General features: G+C 44.0%; 1 protein-coding gene and 1 long non-coding RNA gene across 2 annotated transcripts in view; one reads left to right on the top strand and one right to left on the bottom strand.

Moving 5' to 3' along the window:
- Window positions 1-10,318, top strand: part of SH3YL1 (SH3 and SYLF domain containing 1) — a 29,673-nt gene extending 19,355 nt beyond the window's left edge. The window contains exons 8-10 of the mRNA XM_083730757.1: window positions 46-106; window positions 1,045-1,101; window positions 9,529-10,318. Coding sequence (XP_083586883.1) covers window positions 46-106; window positions 1,045-1,101; window positions 9,529-9,725 — 315 coding nt within the window. The 3' untranslated portion in view covers window positions 9,726-10,318. The remainder of the gene's footprint in view (window positions 1-45; window positions 107-1,044; window positions 1,102-9,528) is intronic.
- LOC310840856 overlaps window positions 1-23,057 on the bottom strand; it is a 145,067-nt gene that overhangs the window by 32,150 nt on the left and 89,860 nt on the right. The gene's annotated exons all lie outside the window — the stretch shown is intronic.

Genomic DNA, 23,057 nt, shown 5'->3' with positions numbered 1-23,057 from the left:
CTTGCAACAGAAGGTAAAACATCTCTCTTCCCCCTCCCCTGCCAGGTTAACGAGCAACCGTCGAAGCGACAATCACGCAGGACTCCGGCGCAAACCACACCGGAAGGTATTGTATAACTATCAGCTTTAGCTTTTTGCAGTAAAAAAAAACCCCAAAACATTCTGATTTTATGTGCCCTGGGTTCTGTTTTTCTCCATAAATTGGTAAGTTTCTTGACTGCCGGTATGAGATGTGTGTGATTCTGTGTATGTGCATAAGTCTTGTATAGGTAGGATTTTGCCTTGTTCTTGGGTTGTCTCATTGTTGCATCACCTGCCACCTGTACCTAAAGAGCTCTTCTGTCCATGGTGCATTCCTTGTTTACTTCAAGGAGTAGAGGGTTGGGGAGGCATAGCTGTATACAAAGGGACATATATAGGGGAAAGGGCCACGCTGCTGAACACTGGCTCTTCAACCCTGATCTTATTTAGGTCTTCTCAGAGGTACCATATTTTTCCATGTATGAGACAAGCTTTTTTATATTATAGAAAAATGTTAAAAATTGGGGGTCATCTTATACATGGATAGTGCAGAGGTGAGACGTGTGATTGTTGACAGCCACGAGCAGGAGATTGTCAGTGGTGACTGGTCAGGTGATTGTTGGCATTGGCAAGGCGTGGTGGTAATTTGCTGCGGCGGCGGCAATTGTGTGGATGATTTGTGACTGCGTCAAGGTATGGTAGTGATTGGCTGCTGCAATTTTGCAGGCAATTAGCGAGTTGGGAAACAACTCTGAGCAATCTCTCCCCCATTTCCTTAATTTGGGGTCCCCAAAAATTGGGGTCGTCTTATACATGGGTATGTGTTATACATGGAAAAATACGGTGTTGTTTTCACTATTATTATGATTTTTGGTCATTATTTGTTTTCTCTTGGTCTGCTTAATTATGACTCCCATTTCTGGAAAAAGCAACTATAGCTTCACGATAATCAAACTGAGACAATTAAAGAAGATATTAAGTGGGCATATTAACTAATAAAATACATTCTGAATTCCTCTGCAGCTGTAAGAACACCGAGTAGACTTTACCCTGAACTTCCCAGCTATTCTGCTGCAGTGGGTGAGTGTTGATATTAAAATATTATCATTCATCATCAGTGTCAAAGTAGCATTTGAGAATTCACAAAATCTCTTGACAAGACTGAATCTTGATATTTAACAATCCAAATTGGGCCACTACTCTGTTCTTATTCCAGCCACCTCCTTGAAAGTATACACGAGTTTCCATCTTTCTTTATTTTGGTTCAAATGTTTAGAGAGAGATTTATTTACAATGTACCTAACATGGCTGAATAAAGCTTACAAGATTTGTAGTCCAGATCCAAGGAGCAGGCTAATGTAATGTTGTGTTCATTTCTTGTTGTTGAAAGGTCCTGCATCCAAAAATAAATAAATTCTTTGCACTGGGTTTTGTTAGATCACCTATCAAGCTACACCAAATTAAGCAATCGTGGTTCTTGCTAGTACTTGTTAGGAAGACATTTGAACATTATCCCATCAGTGTTAATGCTCCAAGGGAGATTATCTCCACGTTTGCAGATCTGAGTGAGGAATGGCTGTGTGTGCATGTGCATGGCTAGTTTCTGAATGTCTATGCATTCCTGATGCAAAACAGGACTTCACCACATGGAACAGGCTCCTACACTGCAATGGTAATGTGGTAAAGGGACCCCTGACCATTAGGTCCAGTCGTGGCAGACTCTGGGGTTGCGGCGCTCATCTCACTTTATTGGCCGAGGGAGCCGGCGTACAGCGGTCATGTGGCCAGCATGACTAAGCCACTTCTGGCGAACCAGAGCAGCGCACAGAAATGCTGTTTACCTTCCTGCCGGAGTGGTACCTATTTATCTACTTGCACTTTGATGTGCTTTCGAACTGCTAGGTTGGCAGGAGCAGGGACCGAGCAACAGGAGCTCACCCCGTCGTGGGGATTCAAACCGCCGACCTTCTGATTGGCAAACCCTAGGCTGTGTGGTTTAACCCACAGTACCACCTGCGTCCGGTAATGTAGTAGTTTGTCCTAAAACATAAGAACAAGAAGAGTCTGCTGAAGCAAGCCAATGGCTCATCCTTTTCTCACAACAGATGCCCATGGTGTGACCACAAGCAGGGCACTAGCACAGCAGCACTCTGTCCACCTGCAATTCCCAGTGACTGGTATTCAGAGACATACTGCCTCTTAGCAGTGAAGGCACAACTTAACTATTGTGGCTAGTAACCATTGGTAACCTTTAACCTCTTTTTAAGCCATCCAAAATGGCGGCCATCCCATGGGACCAAGTTCCATAGTTTGACTGCACACTGCAAAAAAGTACTTTTTAAACTGTCCTTTAATCTTTCAACTTTCAGCTTTGTTGGTGTTCATGAGTTCCAGTGCTATGAAAGAGCGAGAGAGAAATTTCTCCATTTGCTTTCTTCACGCCTTGCATAATTTTTTATAGATTTCTATCATGTCGCCTCTTACTTGACTTATTTTTTAAAAAAGCCAAATGCTGCAATCTTTCCTCATACAGGAGTTGTTCCACCCCCTTTCCTTTTTTAATTTTTTTTTATTTATATCCCGCCCTCCCCAGCTGAAGCCGGGCTCAGGGCGGCTAACAACAATAAAACAGTACAAAAGTACAGCACAAACAACACTCTAAAATCATTCATTATAAAATTAATTAATTCAAGCCACTGGCCACCATTGGGCCAGAGCTCCGCGAAGATTGCCGAGGGAGGGAGTCAGGCTGTGCCCTGGCCAAAGGCCTGGTGGAACAGCTCTGTCTTGCAGGCCCTGCGGAAAGATGTCAAGTCCTTCAGGGCACTAGTCTCTTGTGACAGAGAGTTCCACCAGATCGGAGCCATAGCCGAAAAGCCCTGGCTCTAGTTGAGGCCAGCCTAACTTCTCTGTGGCCTGGGACCTTCAAGATGTTTTTATTTGAGGACCGTAAGTTTCTCTGTGGGGCATACCAGGAGAGGCGGTCCCGTAGGTACGAGGGTCCTAGGCCGTATAGGGCTTTAAAGGTTAAAACCAGCACCTTAAACCTGATCCTGTACTCCACTAGGAGCCAGTGCAGCTGGTATAGCACCGGGTGAATGTGATCTCGCAGCGAAGACCCCGTAAGGAGTCTCGCTGCAGCATTCTGCACCCGCTGGAGTTTCTGGGTCAGTCTCAAGGGCAGCCCCACGTAGAGCGAGTTACAATAATCCAGTCTGGAGGTGACCGTCGCATGGATCACAGTGGCTAGGTCAGGGCGAGAGAGGTAAGGAGCCAACTGCTTAGCTTGGCGGAGATGGAAAAATGCCGCCTTTGTTATAGCTGCAATCTGCGCCTCCATGGAAAGGGAGGTGTCGAAGATTACACCCAAACTCTTAACGGACGATGCTGGCACTAATTGCGCCCCCGCAAGAGATGGGAGTTGCCCCCCAATCCCATATCGTCCCGTCCCAGCCACAGGACCTCTGTCTTCGAAGGATTTAGCTTCAACCGGCTCCCAAGTAACCATCCAGCCACAGCTTCCAAACACCTGGTCAGTGTGTCTGGGGCCAAGTCAGGATGGCCATCCATCAACAGATAGAGTTGGGTGTCATCGGCATACTGATGGCAACCCAGCCCAAAACTCCGGACAAGCTGGGCGAGGGGGTGCATAAAGATGTTGAAAAGCATTAGGGAGAGTATTGCACCCTGGGGCACTCCACACACCAAGGAGTGGTGCGATGACACTTCCCCCCCAAGCGCCACCCTCTGTCCCCGACCAGAGAGAAACGAGCGCAGCCATTGAAGGACTGTGCCCTGGATCCCCACGTTGGCAGTTCGTGATCGACCATGTCGAAAGCTGCTGACAGATCTAGAAGAATCAGCAGCCCTGACCCGCCTCGATCCAGCTGTCTACGAAGATCATCTGTTAGGGCAACCAGAGCCGTCTCGGTCCCATGATTAATTTTTTGTTGCCTTTTCCTGAAACTTTCTTAACATTCCATAACCTTTTTGAGTTGAGGCAAGCAGAACTGTATTCCGAAGGCGATTGCACCATGGATTTGTATACGACATCAGCTTTTCAGTTACTTTCCTAATAGTCCCTAGCATGGAGTTTGCTATTTGGGCTGCAGTCATACATGCACGTATACTAGGAATGAACACCATGGGGCCTACTCATGAGTAAACATGGATAAGACTGCATTGCAATGCCTTGCTGCACATAGCAAGAAAATTGTAACCATTGATTGTTTTCTCAAGGGACTTCAGAAGAGATTATTGTAGATGGCGAGATAGCACCACTTAGTAGTGAAATGAATATTCGACTATTTCTTTGGTAACAGAGATAACAGAGATAATATTGAGCGTGCATGTAAACCATTTGTATGTGTAATGGCTAAAGCAAGACTTGAAGTATTTTTTTCTTTTTAAGCAGGGACAGGAGATGTCTGCAATGGCAGCAAGAGCCTAGGCTGAGTTGCAGCGTGTAATGGTTTCTACAGAGAAACCTTTAGCAGATTATAAACTGTAAAAAGCAGCAAATGAGATCAAGGTTAACTAATGGATATTTGTATGAACAGATCTTTAAGCAAGAGAATAATGTGTTTCTGTAAATTCGTAAGCCACGGTGACGTATGAGACTTTGGAAACATTAGAGTGAATTCTCTCTCCCTTTTAAAAGGTTTAAGGCAGCATAGTGCTATTTTTGTGGTTCTCTTTCTCTAGTCAGGCTTGTAGCTTATTTCCATCTAAAATAAACATCCATCTAGCAGCTTACCTCCCTCTGTTGTTATAAACTGTCTTAATGCTCATCATTAAACAGGAAATCCCAGGAAACAATTCCTATTTTTGAAATTGCTCTGCTATTATAATATTATTTCTGGCACTTTTGTGCCATCATTTTAAATCGAACATCTTTTTTTGGCTTATACTGTCATGAAACGAGCAAAAATAGAGAGAGAGAGAGAATACTATGTGGAATTCTGATTGTATGGGGGGGGGGGACTCCATCTCCTGCTGCTGAGCCAGCTGATTACAAAGGCACATAAAGATTGAGGTCAGTGCATGCTAGGACTAGAAAATTGAGGTCTTTGTTTTATGTGTGTTTTGGGTCAATGCCATTTTGTTAAAAACTAACTTGAGTAATAGGCAGCCACTAAGAGCGTCTACCTTTTTAGTATCCTTAACATGGCAACTATGCCATTTGCACAGAGGAAACAAATAATATTTAGTGTACAATGGAGGTTTTTTGGCAGTAATTAAAGGCTGAATTTTTTTTAAAAAAGTTAAGCCTTCTCCATCCAATAGCACCCCAGGCTTGAGGCAAGGAACAAAGGCATATAATTTATTTTGCTTTTTGGAAAGAACTTGTAAGAAGAATCAATCTATACAAAATCCAGTTGTATTTAGTTTCTCCAGGCTATAATAGGCACATGGATTTTAAACAGGGCATGTCGTAGGAACAGAGAGAGCCTGGTTTTATAGGGCTAGCTTCTTAACCAAATGAATCATGCTACCAAAGTAGAAAGCCACCGGGTCTCCTGATGTGGATCTGAAATGTGCCACTGAAAAGCAGACTCAAAGTAGGAGACTCGGATCAGATGTGAGCACACTGCCTTGACAAATGGTGCAAAAAACATCCGTCTCCCCTAATGTCTTCGTTTTCTTCCTCTGCCTTTTTGAGAAACAACCCTAATTTTAGTTTCAAAACTTGATTCCATACCTTGGTATCTAACAGAGTGGTGGATAATTAACTGCCCGTAAGCAAACTTTTGCAATCTGGGAGAGTTGGTCTAATAGCCCCTTGTTGCAGGCTATTATTGTGGAGCGAATATCCTGTGGGAGACGATCTGAGCATTATATTACCACCCCTACAACCTTCCCCCCAGCCCTCTGACGGAGGGGGAAGCGTGATTAGAGATTATGACAGAGATCGGTTATGGCAGACGCTGTAAGACTTTCCCAGTACAGACAGCAATAAAAAAATGATACTTTTGTATATGAATTGGATTAATAGCCATGGAGTTGCCAGGTCACCGTTGCTGGCCGTTTAAACCTCTCTCCCAACATCTGTTTCGTAAGAGGGTAAAGGGAGAGAAATGTGGTCTTTGACAAAGCTTATGTTTTGGGTTTACTATAGGTCACTTCTCAACGTAAGCAGGCTTTATCAGCATTTGTTGTAGTGTGGCGTGCGGCGCAGGAAAATGTCTGTGGCATGCATAGGAGCCTCAGAACACCGTTTCCCCTAAATAATGTTGCATTGCTTGAAAGAGAGGCAAAGTGTTCTTACCAAAGCTGGATGAGTAATAATGGATAGAGAAAGGGCACCTCTCACTTCTAGTTCTTGACTCTCACAATCATTTCTTAGTAAATAAACGCATGAAGATATGTTAAAATGAGCCAACCCATTGTGCAGAGCAAGCCACAAAAATTTAGGCATGTCTCCTTAATAGAAACGATGGAATGGGTAAATAGCAGTGTTGGTGCTTTGAGCCTCTCCCTTAATAATAGATGCCTTTCCCCCAAAACTGGTTAGTGCAAATTTTGCTTCTTTCGCAACCGTACCCCTTCTCTGCAACGCTTCTCCATAAGTCATGTGCAATCTTGCCCTACTGCAGAGCTGCATTAAAAGAGTAATCTACAAGAGTGTAAAGGTAAAGGTACCCCTGACCGTTAGGTCCAATCGCAGACGACTCTGGGGTTACAGTGCTCATCTCGCTCTATAGGCCGAGGGAGCCGGCGTTTGTTCGCAGACAGCTTCTGGGTCATGTGGCCAGCATGACTAAGCCACTTCTGGCGAAACCAAAGCAGCGCATGGAAACGCCGTTTACCTTCCCACTGGAGTGGTACCTATTTATCTACTTGCATTTTGAGGTGCTTTCAAACTGTTAGGTTGGCAGGAGCTGGGACTGAGCAATGGGAGCTCACCCCGTCACGAGGATTCGAACCGCTGACCTTCCGATCGGCAAGCCCTAGGCTCTGTGGTTTAGACCACAGCGCCACCCGCAACAGGCAGGCAAATGATGGTGTACGCATCTTTCTCAGGAAACAGTAGGCTTTTAAAGCTCTGGGTAGCTCTCTGTTTTGTAAGTGCAGGGCTCTCTTAGAATTCAACAGTAGTTGCAAAAATCTGGTAACTATCTCCACCCTTGATGGAAGTGAAGTAAAATATGAAAACTCTCCCCTATGTTGTTTCATGAAGGGGTGTCCATGAATACCTGTGGGATAGTACAGCTGCCTCCCCCCCTTTTCTCACACACTTGCACATACATGGATGCAAGGAATCCTGTGTGCCTGCACACAAACGCACCACACAGTTTCTCCAGCTCCGCCCCTGCGTGTCTAATGGGCATGGTTGAGAACGTGCACAGTCATGGTTCCTGGTTGCATGGGAAATTCTCTCTCTGCCTTGGCTCCCACTGCATGAGGAACATGAACTCAGATGATGGTTTTCCCCCCCTTCTCAACAGTTTTAATGCTCACATTGGTGTGGTTGCCTCTGGTTGGCCACTGTGGAAAGAGAGTGCTAGACCTTGGCATCATTCAGCAGGGCTTTTTTGTATGGATCCAAGCCCAGAAATTGGCTTTTTCCACAAAGTGCCCAAGGCAGCAAACAGAGCAACAGTCATTTAGGATTGCCACATAACACAACAAGCTGATCTGCTGAGCTTCCTGCTCCTATAAAACTAAGCTACAAGTGCCTTAATGTTGAATGGATTAGCCATTCCTGAGCAAGCACCTTGGCCAGTTTTCCAAGATAAAAATTTGCTAGATGTGTTGAAGGCCTTCCCACCCCCCTCCCAGCTCACAGGAACTTTCTCAGTAGCAAACATCTTCCTCCATTCTACATGGATATAGCATAACAAAAACACAAGACAAGATTATCATCAGATGTTTGGTCTACGAGTTTGCTATTAACAGATGAACAGGGTTCAATAGCGTTTTCGTCATTTGAATGTAGCACTGTAGCACCATCTTGTGTAGATTGAGCATTTTTTAAATCTTTTTGAAATACAGTTGCAATGTAACAACTTACGTAACAACTACATGGCCTTGTTTCCCACAAACCTTCCCTAAAATACTCTAAAGGCAAACAGATCATTGTTGTGTATTTTCAAAAGGCTGGAATGCTGCCAACAAGAGTTGTCCAGAGATGCTGCTTTTGTAAATTTCTTAAATATAAACAGATGCCACACACAACCAGCTATAGGTTTACCAAGTCTAGTTTGGAATTGAAGGTGCACAATTCTTTGGCTAATTTGTCCTGTAAGTTTGCAGTATTTTATTTAATTTTTGCCTTCACTCTGGCTTCCTCAACTGTAAGGTAAAGTGTTTGTAGGCTCTCGTATGAGCCAAATGGGTTAAATATCTTCTCCCCTGCAAGCTGTGAAGAAAACCTCACAGCTTACTTGCACACCAATTAAAAAATATTTTGGTCATGCTTGAGCTGGTAGATAGCTCAGATCTAAGTTCCTGCAGGACTTTAGATTTCAACTTTCTAGTGCTTCATTGTGGGGATTTTTTGTTTTTGTTTACAGTGATACCTCAGGTTAAGTAGTTAATTCGTTCCGGAGGTCCGTTCTTAACCTGAAAATGTTCTTAACCTGAAACACCACTTTAGCTAATGGGGCCTGCTGCTGTCACACTGCCAGAGCACAATTTCTGTTCTCATCCTGAAGCAAATTTCTTAACCTGAAGCACTATTTCTGGGTTAGCGGAGTCTGTAACCTGAAGCGTATGTAACCTGAAGGATATGTAACCTGAGGTACCACTGTACTGTTTAGCCCCTTTTGCCTGCAACACAAATAGGAACTGCCCAAACCATTCAACGCCAACATTTTAAGGTGTTGAGTCTGCCAATAGGAAGTATCTTGAATATTTTGTTCACAGGAAGTATTTTGAGAATGCAGGAAGAGCCTTATAGTGTTGGTTCAGACCAAAGGTCCACCTTGCCCAGAAGTAGCCAGCCAAATACAAGAAGGGAATGAAGAAAATGGACCGCCTTCCTCTTGTAGTTGTTGTTCAGATAGCCAGTTATGGATTGGTTGCCTAGCGCATTCCATGGCCTCTGAACACTTTATCTCTCCATCTCTGTAAACTGTATCTGTGTCTTATGCAATATGTATTGGAATTTTACGAAACTCAACAGATCTTGGATGTGTACCTCTAACCAACATAGTATGATGTGTGTAGACCTTCCCCCATATCTTACTCTGTGCCACATTCCCCTTTTCTCCCTCCCCTCAATTGCTCCAATCTCCAACATGCTGAGTAGACCATCCTTTGTAAAATAAAGTTGAAACAGAAGGCTTGGAGTAGAATCATGCATGAAAACGCTTGACTTCCTGCTTAACTTCTAACAGGATTTGGTCTCCAGTCTTGGAGTGGTTTGGGGTGATTTATATTGTACTTTGTGGCGGCTCACTTGTTGTCAAGGCAAGCTGGACTTCAGCACTCTGTGAAACTTATCGTTCAAGATGCAACCCAGGTCCTGAACTGTCGTCTTCTTCTACTTCTTCTGTTTCTTAGGAAACTCAAAGGCCACCAGTCCTACATTCGTTACAGCGCTATATCCGTTTGAAGGACAGCAGCCAGGCGACTTGACTTTCAACGCGGGCGATAGGATCAAGATCACGACGAAAACAGATTCACAGTTTGATTGGTGGGAAGGAAGTTTGCAAGGCAGGACTGGCATTTTCCCTGCTAATTATGTGACCATGAATTAAAGCACATTCAGGCGGCCTTGCCCTTTTTGTCTTAACTACTTGCTCTTAAATATGCAACAAAAAAATTATTAATTACAAATATTTGGCTCGATCCAGTTGCGTGTTGGCCAAAGCAGAGAAATGCCATTGGGAGCCCTGTTTACCTGTCCCTTGCCCTTCCTCTCCCAGGTGTACATGCAGATATTGCAGAGAATGAGAGAATTGTGTGCGCCATCTCTGTTGCCCATTGATGCACCTTGGAAGGGCTAGGCTGTGGATAAGGGAGGAGCACATGGGCTTCTCATTCATTTTAGTGCTTCCCTGTCCTGCCTTACACTCTGGTTCTGTTGAGCCTTATTCAGCTCCTCCTTGTGAGGGGGTGCGTGCCTTCTTTCTGCTGGATCAAGCCCTATATTTTTTACAGATTATGTTTGTAATTTAATATTTTCAGAAAATTTGTGTTTTAATGTATTTTTTTTGTAACTTATTTGTAAATGGGTGAAATCATGGAGCCTAATCACAACGAGCTGCATCAGGGATGCTAGATTGAATGTTGTGTGCTTTGTATTTAACACTTGTCATTAATAATGTCAAATAAAATCTTTAAATAAAAATATTGCCAATTGGAATTCTTCGGCATTCTCTTAAAACCAACAAGCATTTACAGTGTGTACAACGTTTACAAAGCCATTCCATGTTTTGAATTTGTCTTCTGGCTGTTTCACCACCACCACCCCCCTTGTCTGTGACTTGCTCCAGGAGAGTCATGGTGAATAAAAAGGGGGGGGGAGGGGCAGGGATTTTTTTGTCATGTGTGGTGACTTAGCCCTGAAGTTAGCAGTTCCTTGGCAAAATATTTAGGCTACTCACTTTCATGAGCATAGGTGTCTCCTTGGATTCCAGAGGTTTGACGTTCCACTGGAAGCCCCAGTACACAATTGAAGATCCATGAGTCAAAGTGGTGAAGTCCTGTTGTGCCTCCTGGTTTTTTCCTCTTTCATACCATCCAAAGAGGACCTTAACCAGTAACTAGAAAAATCGAGGAGAAGTGTAGCTTTCATTACATACCAAAGACATGCATCATTAAACTTGTGGTCTTTTTTCCTATCCATAGAACTGTTTACCCCTGGTTATTTGACACATTCTAACTCCTATAAAATGCCTTGTTTACTCACCATCTTCTATACAGTGTGGCCCCCCCTTTTTTTGTCTCCTCTGGTGGTACTCAGGCATATTTTGAGTATAAACCAGGGGTCAGCAACCTTTTTCAGCCGTGGGCCAGTCCACCGTCCCTCACATCATGTTGTGGGCCGGACTATATTTTTTTTTGGGGGGGGGGGGAATGAACAAATTCCTATGCCCCACAAATAACCTAGAGATGCATTTTAAATAAAAGCACACATTCTACTCATGTAAAAACACTAGGCAGGCCCCACAAATAACCCAGAGATGTGTTTTAAATAAAAGGACACATTCTACTCATGTAAAAACACGCTGATTCCCGAACCGTCCGTGGGCCGGATTTAGAAGGCAATTGGGCCAGATCTGGCCCCCAGGCCTTAGTTTGCCTACCCCTGGTATAAACCAAGTGTTTATCGTATTTTATTTTTCCTAAGAAATTCTCAGAGGGAGGACATTAAGGAGTTGTATATTCCTTTTAATAATGCATGTTCAGAATCAGCCTGTCAATTGTAGTTTATTTTACCATTTGTTGTTTCAGTTTTTCCTTTCACAGGTGAATGGCAACCAAAATTTTAAGCTTTCCTTGGGAAAGGATTTGCTTGGATGTTATGAGTGTCTGTAGGGCAGGTTGTTCAGCTCTGTGTATTGCTGTTCAGCAGATTATCACCCTGCAGTTTCCACATTAGCTGCAACACTAGACAAATAATGTTGTTTTTATCTTTTTGTAAACTGCTTTTTAGATTTTTTACATTCAAGCAATGTATAAATTTATTAAATTAATAAATAATATATATTTACACATTTTACCATTGGATAGATGGGGAGGGTTTTTAATTTTGTTTTAAATTCATTTCTCCATGCGTATGACTGAATCCCACTCTCTGACTGACAGTAGCACTGAACTTGTTAAGAGTAAATCCCAATAAACTAGACCCAAGTGGTTTTCTTTGGCTACCTGACTGCCAGAAAAATGAGTCCCTTGTATATACCTCTCACTCATAACAGGACACCCAAAGTGTTATCCCCAAATGGTTACAGTATGCAAGTCTCCCAGGAAGTTGAAATTCAGCACACAAAGAACCCAAGATGTGTTGATTGCTATAAAATTTGGAATTTGGGTATTTCCAGAAGCCCATAGATATTATACATTCCCTTAGAACAAAAACTTGATTAACTAGTAAGTTTGAACATTATTATTACTTATTGTAAAGCATTTTTTTATCTCGTTCTTCAACCAAAAAAGGCAGCAGGAAAATCTTCCGAATGTCCCAGCTTTCAAGCTTAGCAGTGTAAAAGACACAACACAAAAGAAAAGGGAGTTGGAAGAGGAGAAGCAAATTCAGCCACTGTTTCATGTATAAGAATTCTTGTAATGATCAGCAGGGTTATTTCAAGGAGAACAGCAGACAAAAGTTGATGGTCTTTCAGCTGAGCTGTTAAAAAAGTCATGGAGCCCCATCTATCTCTTAATGTCAAGAATCCTTCGGGGATTATGAACTTTTTTTTTTGTTTTTGTATACTTGCAGGTTATATGTATATATTTAATTTTTTAAAACAAATATTCATTACTTTTAAGACTTACAAGAGAAGAAAAGAAAAGAAAAAAGATAAGAGAAAAAGAGAAAAGAAAAGAAAAAAGAAAAAACGAAAAAACAATACAATACAATACAATATATAAACAATACAAAACACAACCTTAACACACTATATATGTACGGTACATATTTAATCACTAGGGATAGCTACTCCAGAAGGACCATGTGTTCAGTAGGCAAGGAAAGGCTCGTCAAAGTCCTAAATATGTGTTCTGCTTGTCTGCATGTGTGGGTCCGAGTCCGCTTGCTCCTCTACGTAAACAGGGTAAAAATTGGGTAGCTTTTGTTTTTGTTTCATATTCTTCAAACAAAATGAAATGAAAGGGTAAATCACGAAAAGTTTGTGTTGTGAAGTCTCTGATTTGGAAATGGCCTCAACTGCAGCCTAGCCTTGGGGCAAATATTAGGATTTCTAGAGAAGGTAAGTTATTGACTTATTAGAAATACAATAATAGAAATCAGTGTTTTAAAGTGGGGCGGTGCGAGAACATACATCATTTTTCTTTGGCCAGTTATGCTTGTGTCATCTATCATTGCTATGGTAAGTGGTGCAGTTTTGAAAGTTTGGTCAACAAGTCCACCCAGAATTGGAACTTTTTTCTTGTAATGGTTCAGAATGGTCTCCCTTTAAAATGCTAGATGCATGTGCTTCATTGGTGGTTGTTTTTTTTAAAAAAAAATACTGAATGATATATAGTCCCATTACACACACACACACACACACACACGTATAATTCTCGTGTTACATGTAGACTGATTTCTTTAGCACATCCTTTGTGCATTGGTTCACCTAATCTATTTCCCTCATACTTGATTTCTAAAACAAACTCCCATGTTGCGTTACAAAATGCAAGCCATCATTTTTTAACTCTTAATTGGTTGCTTGTCATCCATCAGGCTCTGACAAACAGACCTAGAAAAGCTTGACAAAAGTTCTGCGGGTCACTTACTTAAGTGTTGCGGGTCATTTGCTTTGTATATGTGTGTTTAATTAACTTCAAATCTGGGCCATCAAATATCCATGTATTACATACAACAAGAAGAGTTTGCCTTGGGCTATAAACAGGATGCCATGGATCCACTAACCTTAAGGGACCTTTCTGAAGGTTTTTTTGTTGGCTTCATTAGGCCTTGGACTAACGTCCAAAAAAGTGTCTCCGTGCGTCCAAAGCAATGGATGGGGTTTCCATTTGCTTTAGCAGTAACAGGATCTTTCTCTTCAGATATCCCCATGTAACTGACCCTCTTGTCAAGTTTAGCTTGGTTTTTAAATTTCTCGTGCTCGGAACACCTAATCCTGGCCAGCACATGTTAGCTCCATAACCCAAGTTTCATTTCCTAGCATTTTGTATCTCTGAAGTAACTGTTTGCATTCTGTTCAGCTGGTGACTTAGCTTTCAAGTTAGAAGTCACCATTTTGTCTGTGCCAGTAGCCTGTCGGAGCTACAAATATTGCCCTTCTGTACATCGTTAAGATAAGGCCTAAGGTTTTTTTTAGTTTTGAATGACAGATATGTCATACCCTTTCCCAGTGCTTTTTTTTTCTGGAAAAAGGAGGGGGAACTCACCACGAAGTTGGTTAGTTAATTTATTGCTGGCCCAGTCACAGTGCCACCCCACTTCCCTGGACAGTGGCTAAATGTAAGATGTGATTAATAAACTCAAGCAGACAATGATATGAATTAGAAATGGCCACAATTTTATTGATTATACAGTGGTACCTCGAGTTACATACACTTCAGGTTACATACACTTCAGGTTAGACTCCGCTAACCCAGCAATATTACCTTAGGTTAAGAACTGGGTTTATATCTGTTCCAGCACACACACACCCAGACAAAAACCCGAATTACCGGTATTTGATTTTAAAAATGCAAGAGAACTCAGTTCCCCTGAGTCCCTGCTAAAAACAACAACCCTGCTGTCAACTCGCCCCAGAAAATGTATCCCCCCTTCCTTCCTCTGTCCCATACTCTAGCCAAAGTGAAGCACTGTTAAATCCCACTGATAAATCCCACTGATTTGCATAAAATCCTGAGAGTGTAGTCTAGCTCAGAGATAATGACTGGTCCAAGTTTACCAAAGGAGCTTCATGACAACATAATTGTCCCCAGTCCTAGCCCTACCACACTGGCTCTCTTAAAGAGGTCTGGGCACCTGTTAACATGTGCTTCGTTTTAGCTAGATTGCGGCTTTCGGGGTTTTAGTTCTTATACAGTTTATCACATCAGAGTTTTGCTATAAGATGTGGGCATCTGGAAAGTTTATTCTCAAGTGTGTGCCTTTTGTCGACTAAGGACTCTTTTCAGCAAGTGTTGTATATAAATGACTGGTTGCTACTTTCCAAAAGGCATTGTCCTTGATCTAGAGAAGCAGCGGCAGCAGTGAAGATAATATTTAAGTGAGCGGTGTGGTGTTTGAAGGGATAAACCATCCTTTGTTTTATCTGCAGGATTTTAAAATAGCACCAATCCTCTGTAACAGAGTAAGAGAGGCATTCATAGCATCATGGAATTGTAGAGTTGGAAGGGACCCTGCGGATCATCTGCAATGCAGGAATATACGGGGATCAAACCTGCAACCTTGTTGTTATCAGCATCACACTCTAACCAACCGAGCAATCCAGGCTAGAGAATCACAGGCTATTTGTTCACTTTTGGCCCCCTGTGGCACTGCTGCACAATTCTGTTGCCTTGGAACACTTTTGCTTTAAATAAATAAATGCTAAGGGGTTAATAACACTGGGCAACAATTTTTTACTTTTTGAATGTTGTCTAGATTTCTACAACTGATTTAGGGTATTTTTGCACTGCTGAATCAGGAAATGGCATCCGTTTCTCTCCATCAGGTCAGGTTTACTGTAAACTGAATGGTGGGCATTGATAAAGGTAAGTACACGTAAATTGCATGTTGCTTCACCATTTTTCAAACTTCAGGGCTTGAACTTCCGTTTCTTGGAACTCCTGGAATGCTCAGCGGCAGGGAGGTCTCTCTTCAGAGTCCAACAGTAGTCAGCCATCATGACTGCGTCCCAGCGACCCTGATACCTGGTCTCCATCTCTTTCATGTCCTGATGGAATCTCTCCCCCTGCTCGTCACTCATTGAACCCAGGTTCTCAGGAAACCGATCCATATGTGAAAATAGGTAGTGCATCTTGACGCTCATGTTGCAGCCCAGGTTTCTGAAAGCAGTCAGCATGTTGTTGACAAGTTCTGTGTAGTTTCTGGCCTTATTGTTGCCAAGAAAGTACCGTATTTTTCGCCCCATAGGACGCACCGCCCCATAAGACGCACCTAGGTTTTTTTGGGGGGGAAATAAAGAAAAAAAATTATTTCCCCCCCAGGCGCGGGGCTGGAGCGGGGGAAGCCCGAGCTTCCCCCGACCCCAGCCCCCAGAACAGGCTGCTGTCTGCAAGCCTTGCGAGCCTGGCGGGACCTCCCACCCGGCGCGCAAGGCTTGCGGACACCTTCCCGAAGCACGGGGCGTCCTCTGGAGGGCACCCCAGGCTTCGGGATGCAGGCTGCCGCCCCAAGCCTCGCGCGCCCGGCAGGACCTCCCGCCCAGCGCGGGAGGCTTGCGGACACCTTCCCGAAATACGGGGCGTCCTCCGGAGGGCACCCCATGCTCCAGGCTGCAGGCTGCTGCCCGCAAGCCTTGCGAATAGCTTCCTGAAGCCTGGAGAGCAAGAGGGGAGGGTGCGCACCGATGCCTCTCGCTCTCCAGGCTTCAGCGAAAGCCTGCATTCGCCCCATAGGACGCACACACATTTCCCCTTCATTTTTGGAGGGGAAAAAGTATGTCCTATAGGGCGAAAAATACGGTAATTCACTACCAGAACTAATGCCTTCCACGCTTCCAGTTCCACTTTGTTCATTGACTTTCCGAACTCTGGATCGCTGATGAGCTGATGGATCTGAGGACCGTCAAAGATGCCAGCTTTCAACTTCTCCATGGTCAATCCTGGAAAAGCCTGGCACATGTAAGTGAAGCAGTCACCATCCTTGTCCAGAGCCTTAGTGAACTGCTTGATTAAGCCGAGCTTGATGTGCAGCGGTGGGAAGAGTATTCTGTCTCTGTCCACCAGAGGGTTGTTGATGTTCCTTTTTTTGCCAGGCACCAATTCCTCCCGCACAGGCCAGTCCTTCTTCGTGTAATGCTGAGCACGGTCCCTACTATCCCACATGCACAGAAAACATGGGTACCTGGTGAAGCCAGGCTGTTGTCCCAACAAAAAGTTCACCATCTTCAGGTCAACACAAATAAACCACTTATGCTGATCATAAACAATTTTCTCCAGCACATACTTTACTGCTTCATAGTTCTCCTTCGGTGTACTCGAGTGAGCCAGGGGTATAGAGGCAAACTGGTTGCCGTTGTGTAGCAGAACACATTTCAGTGATCGCTTGCTGCAGTCAATGAACAGTCTCCAATCTTTGGGTTCGTATTGTGGCACTCCAAGCTTGAGCAGAAGCTGCGCAATATCTGCACAGTACACCAAGTCCTTCTCTTCCGAGAAAAAACAGAGGTACTCTTGATGCCTGTTGCGGAAGAAGCTGATGTGAGCACTGTCAGAAAGGAGGTTTTCCCCCTTCAGTCTGGATGCCAACAGTTTGGCAGAGTCCTTTGACAAGCTGAGGTCGTGAACTAGATCATTCAACTCCTTTTGGGAAAATGGATGTGGAGCATCATCTTCAAGAACCACTTCATGTCCTTCAACACTGGAGGCATCTTCGTCACTAATGTCAGGGTGTTCTCCGAAGATAGGCACTGGAATTTCATCACAATGAGCTACAGGATGACGTGCTGATTGAAGATTACAAAAATGTAAAAAAACACAAAAAAAAGAAGATTACAAAAACGTTAAAAACCGACATGTGGCCATAGCTCAAAAACTTGACCCGATTGAGCAAAACCAATGTGATTTTTGGATTCAGTGCATCAGATTCGTCCTAAATCAACTGAAAAAACCCAGACAACAAATTTGTTGTTGACCAGTGTAATCAGTTTTGAACTTCAGCTACTCTCATTCAAACTGCATAGTAAGCCAAATTATGGTGTGCCAGGACTGCGCTGACTCCCAAAGAGTTGCACACAAATTTGTTCTTCCACTTGCCTTTTAGGCCAGCACGGCAGCTGAGCCCAAGGTATGGATTACTGTGGCGTGTGAACCAGGCTGCTATCTATGAAACCCCATAGGTATGCTTTGTTGTAACATGGATGGGTAAACAGGAAGTAGCCATTTCCGTGCATGTGCTGGAATGACAGCATGCCTTGAGAGGAATATCTCTTTCGCACCGATCCTCCCCTCCACCCCACTGATGGCACATTCTGCTTGAGTACACCTTCTCCTTAATTGCGAAGTCCTTAATTTTTTGGTGAATCTGCGTTTATTTATACTAGAGCCTCACCAGCCATGGAGATAGTGCCTCAGTTTCTACCTGGAGGTTTCTGAGGATAAGCACATTGGGTTGGATCCGTACTAACAGCCCACTCATATTTACTTAGAAGCTAATCCCACCTTCTTCTGTGGGTACATTCCACAAAATGGCGCCCAAGTGGATACTTCCATAGCAGCAGATATGATTGCTCAGATTAAAGCATGACTGGGTTCCGAGCCAGTCTGAGCCATTTTGCTGCTTGAAGCAAAGAGCAATTCCCCCTCCATTCCATGTACAAAAGCCACTCACATTGGCAACTGAGTCTTATTTCAACGCTGGCAATGCGACAGTGTCCTCCACAGCACCTGAAGTCACCAGTCTAGCTTGGGGAACTCAGGGTGAGCTATGTAGCTTTGCCCTCCTACATCTTGCCACTTCCCCGTCACCCAGCATCTGCTGCCTGAGGCAGTTGGCTCATTTTGCCTAACGGTAGGGCTCCACATATCCAGATCCATCCGATTGGCTGTAACCTGCCCTAGTGTGTATAAACCAAAGGGGCCAAGTGTCCTGGGAACTTCCAGCATTCCTGGTTTTGTGCTGTAGAGGACAACTGGCCATGTAGACAATGTGCTGGGGAAGACCTGCAAGTTTTATTTATTTGAAACAATCCTGACCTCTAGGATCAAATGGTTTACAAAGCAAAAATTGAGAACACAGTAATTCAATATAAAGCAGCTTCAAAAGGAATATATAAACTACCGTAAAATGAATCTGGAGTTCATCTTTGTACATTGCAGTCCATGCTGGTCCTAGGCTTAGTACAGTAGAGACTCATGTAAGCACAAAATCTCCCTTTGCCTCTCTGAAAGGTAAAGGTAAAGGGACCCCTGACCATTAGGTCCGGTCGTGGCCGACTCTGGGGTTGCGGCGCTCGCTTTACTGGCCGAGGGAGCCAGCATACAGCTTCCGGGTCATGTGGCCAGCGTGACTAAGCTGCTTCTGGCGAACCAGAGCAGCGCATGGAAACACTGTTTACCTTCCTGCCAGAGCGGTACCTATTTATCTACTTGCACTTCATGCTTTCGAACTGCTAGGTTGGCAGGAGCTGGGACCGAGCAACGGGAGCTCACCCCGTCGTGGGGATTCAAACTGCCAACCTTCTGATCAGCAAGTCCTAGGCTCTGTGGTTTAACCCACAGCTCCACCCGCGTCCCTTCCCTCTCTGTAGCACAGTCCAAAAGGGGCCAAACAGCACACCTGATCCCTGAAATAAGGACCAGCTAGTGCCCCTTGAATTAATACAAGCACAAACTACTTTCTTCCATCTTAAAAGCAACCTGCAATCATCCACATGCTGTTCCACCAGCATTTCCATCCCTATTATGTAAAGAAACCCCAATTCCATTAATGGGCTCCCGGCCTTTTAAGTGAGCAAAATGTTTAATGTGAGCCTCAAGAGTGTGATATTAATAGCCTTTGCTTGACAACGTGACATATACACATTATTGATTACACCCCCGGCGCATTGCGCTAACTGAAACACAGCATTCAAGTAGCATGTGCGGGCAGGCCAGATGCGAAACTGTAACACTATCTAAACAGAGTTGACTCTGAAAGTAAATAATCCAGCGGGTGGTCCTCAAAATTGTCAGCAGTCATTATTTCCTACAACATAAACAGGGTTGTCAAACAGGATTCTTGTCACAATGCTGGAAATCTCATTCTTCACCCAAGACCTCTAGGCTGTTTCTTCTCAGGAAGAAGAGATCCGATCATTAAGAGAGGATGAAAGTCGCTTTCCTCTCTTCTGCAGCATTCTTTCAACAGAACCCTGATTGCTGGGGGAGAAGAACGCCGGCGAGGGCAAGAAGGAATTGGGGTGGGGGGGGAGTGGAGTGCATGGGCAGCAAAAGCCTAGCAAGTTACAGGCTGGTGATTTATTTTAAAAAAAACAATGTTAGTGGTTTATTTTCATCACCATTATTGAGAGGCAATGTCTTGGATCTAAGGGCTGTGCACAACACTCTGGACATGTGAGGAAGGCTCAGATTTGTGGGTGGGTGGGTGGGTGGGTGGAGTCTTTCTGCAGCATTTCATGCCCCCCACTGCACCTCAAATGCCACTTCTGGAAGCTGGACAGCAACCACCTGCCTTTGACCCAGAAAAGGGGTAGATTTGTTGCTAGCTGATGCTCTTGTAGCCCTCAAGGTCTAAGGAAAGGGCTCCTTCTAGAGTAGTCTCACAACTGATTCCCTCAGGATATGTGGGATCACCTCCCTCTCATCATGGAGGCATTGATAGCCTCCCAGATGCCCCCTGTCCCTGCTAGGAATTTATAAGCTCAGAGGGCTAAGCATCTTGTCCTCATTCACAGGCAGCAGGAACTGAAAACTCAAGTCAGTGAAACAGGACCAGACAATGGCCTGGATGCATCCATAGATCATAGAGGCAAGCCAAGGTGGATGTGAAATGCTAAGCAAGTCCTTCAACGCTGGCAATGATACACTGCACCTGAGGGCAGCAGGCTAGCTTAGGGGATGCAGGGACTGTCCCTGGCCATGGTGGTGGTATAAGGCAAGCTGGTATAATTAAGAGAAATGTCATTGTTGGGTTTTGCAGTCTAATCCTAAGAACGTTCACTTCCAAATATATGGGGAAAGAGGAAGAAGTCTAGGGCCAGATCAGACCATTGGTCCATCTAGCACAGTACAGTGGTACCTCAGGTTACATACGCTTCACGTTACAGACTCTGCTAACCCAGAAACAGTGCTTCAGGTTAAGAACTTTGCTTCAGGATGAGAACAGAAATCGTGCTCCAGCGACACAGCGGCAGCAGGAGGCCCCATTAGCTAAAGCGGTGATTCAGGTTAAGAAGAGTTTCAGGTTAAGAACGGACTTCCAGAACGAATTAAGTACTTAACCTGAGGTACCACTGTATTGTCTACATGGACCAGCACCAGTTCTCCATGGCTTCGGACCAGTCTTGAACTTGGGATCTTCTGCAGCTAAAGCATGCACTTAACCTCCCACCTTTGGTAAGCATGCATAGGATTAAAGTTTTGATCTGCATTTGCATAGTTGAAAAGAAACTAAGGCAATGACCCTGGCAGAGGCCTGAGAGAAGTGGTAGTTCCCAAGGCATGAACTTAGTACAGTTAGCCTCAAATTCAGGGCTTTTGTCGGCTGGAATTTGCTGGAACTCAGTTCTGGCCCCTCTCAGGTGGGCACCATTACCATTCCAGAAGAACAAGGGAGGTGTTCATGGTGACTTACGGCGCCCATTTTTCTAGAAAAATAGCACTGCTCATATTGATGCATCTTTCATCACCATCATTGTTTATTTGTGTGCTGCCTTTCTGAAATATACTCTGAGTCGAGTGTGAATTTCATGCTCTTTATTCAGTTTGTAGTAGCAATGAATGAAACTTCCCCCAAAACATCTAGCTATATATACATTATTTACACAATGGGCCCCATGTGATTGGCTAATTCCGGGCTGCTCCTGTAGGCCAATCAGGTTGCTGATTCACTTCATCCAGGAGCCTGATTGGCTGCTCCTGCAGGCCAATCAGATCGCTGATTCACTTCCACCTGGAGCTGGATTAGGTGGCTCCTGCGGACCAATCAAGACTGCTGCATTCTGGATCCCATTGTTCTAGGTTTCAGACCAGTACATAACACTTTCCATAGTTGAACCAGGCTCAATGCAGCATACAACATGGAAAGATTTGCATGATTACAAAAGTAGTTATAAACAAGGAATAAAAATGTCTCAGTAAGTATACAGTGGTGCCTTGGTTCTCAAACGCCTTGGTACTCAAATGCCTTGGTTCCCAAACACCGTAAACCTGGAAGTAAGTGTTACGGTTTTTGAAGATTTTTCAGAAGCTGAACGTCCAATGCAGCTGTCAGCTATTGTTTCCAGGGTGCCTGCACCAATCAGAAGCTGCGCCTTGGTTTTTGAACATGTTGGAAGTCAAAGGGATTTAAGTTTGGCGCTTTTGTTTTTGCTATTTATTTTGTGTTTTTGAGTTTGAAGCTTTTTTGGTTAATTTGTTTTTGTGACTTTGTAGAACCCAGTTCAGCTACTGATTGATTGATTGATTGTGTGACTACGGAAATGGATAAAAGCCCCCCATCCAAACAATAACTATCATCAGTGCAGGTAAGGGGGCGAAATAATTTTCATTTTTATCATCTACAATACTGTCTTATTTATTTTATAGTACAGTACGTTGATTATTGGAACACTTTGGTTTTGGAATGGACTTCCGGAACAGATTACATTTGAAAACCAATGAAATTGAACAGTCCTCACAAAAGGTCTAACAATAAAGATGCAAACAGTTAATACCAATAACAATGGAAATTAAGCATCTCCAAAACTAAATCTTGACCCAACAAAAACGCCTCACCAATACTCCACCCCAAGAGTCCATAGGTATCCTAAGTAGCAGGTCTTGCAGGACTCACAGCAAAGATGGCCTCTGACCTCTTCAGCAGCCTCAGCTTTTGTAGCTGGAGTCATCCAGGGCCCCAAAGCCCTCTCAGGCCAGGTAGAAAGTGGCCTGCAAGGCAAGAAGCAGGTCTTCCAGGACTCACAGCAAAGGTGGTCTCTTTTGAGCATCAGAGCTCCTTTGTGGCACCTCTTCCATGTTGAAATATTTCTTGTTGTAGATACTAAACATCTGATTCATTCAGTGGCCTCCTTCTTTTTGCAAATGTTTGGAGTTGCAGGGCATTGTCAGTGATTTGTTGACTTGTACAACTCTCTGGACAACTGTCTCTGAGAGTTGAAAGCCTTTTCTTTTGGGCCTCTTGTGACTTCCCCCCATACACAGTTTCTGTGTACCTTTACATCCAAACACGATGCCCAATTTAGGAGATGCAAAAGGGCAAGGAGTGGGCTGTGCAAAATGGGAGTCCCTGAAATGTCTTTACCTCATGACCGCAGGCCTCAATTTCACAGAAGATCACAGTCCCGGGACTACATTCCCACAAAAAAGAGAACTGCCGTTTCTTGAAAGCCCCAGCTGTCCAAAACACCCATCAGTCTCAAAGCAACCCCGTGGCCCTGCCTTATTTTCATAATTAAATGCATGTTATTAAAAAGAAACAAGAACGTGGGAACGGAAAATGTTTCTTCAAGCAAAAGCGGTGGGAATCTTAAGTTGGGAAAAGAGCAAGGGGAAACTTT

This window comes from Podarcis gaigeae (assembly GCF_964106915.1).
Source record: "Podarcis gaigeae genome assembly, chromosome: 3".
NCBI lineage: Eukaryota > Metazoa > Chordata > Lepidosauria > Squamata > Lacertidae > Podarcis > Podarcis gaigeae.
The sequence above is the reverse complement of the archived record's forward strand: the minus strand, read 5'-3'. Positions and strand labels throughout refer to the sequence as shown.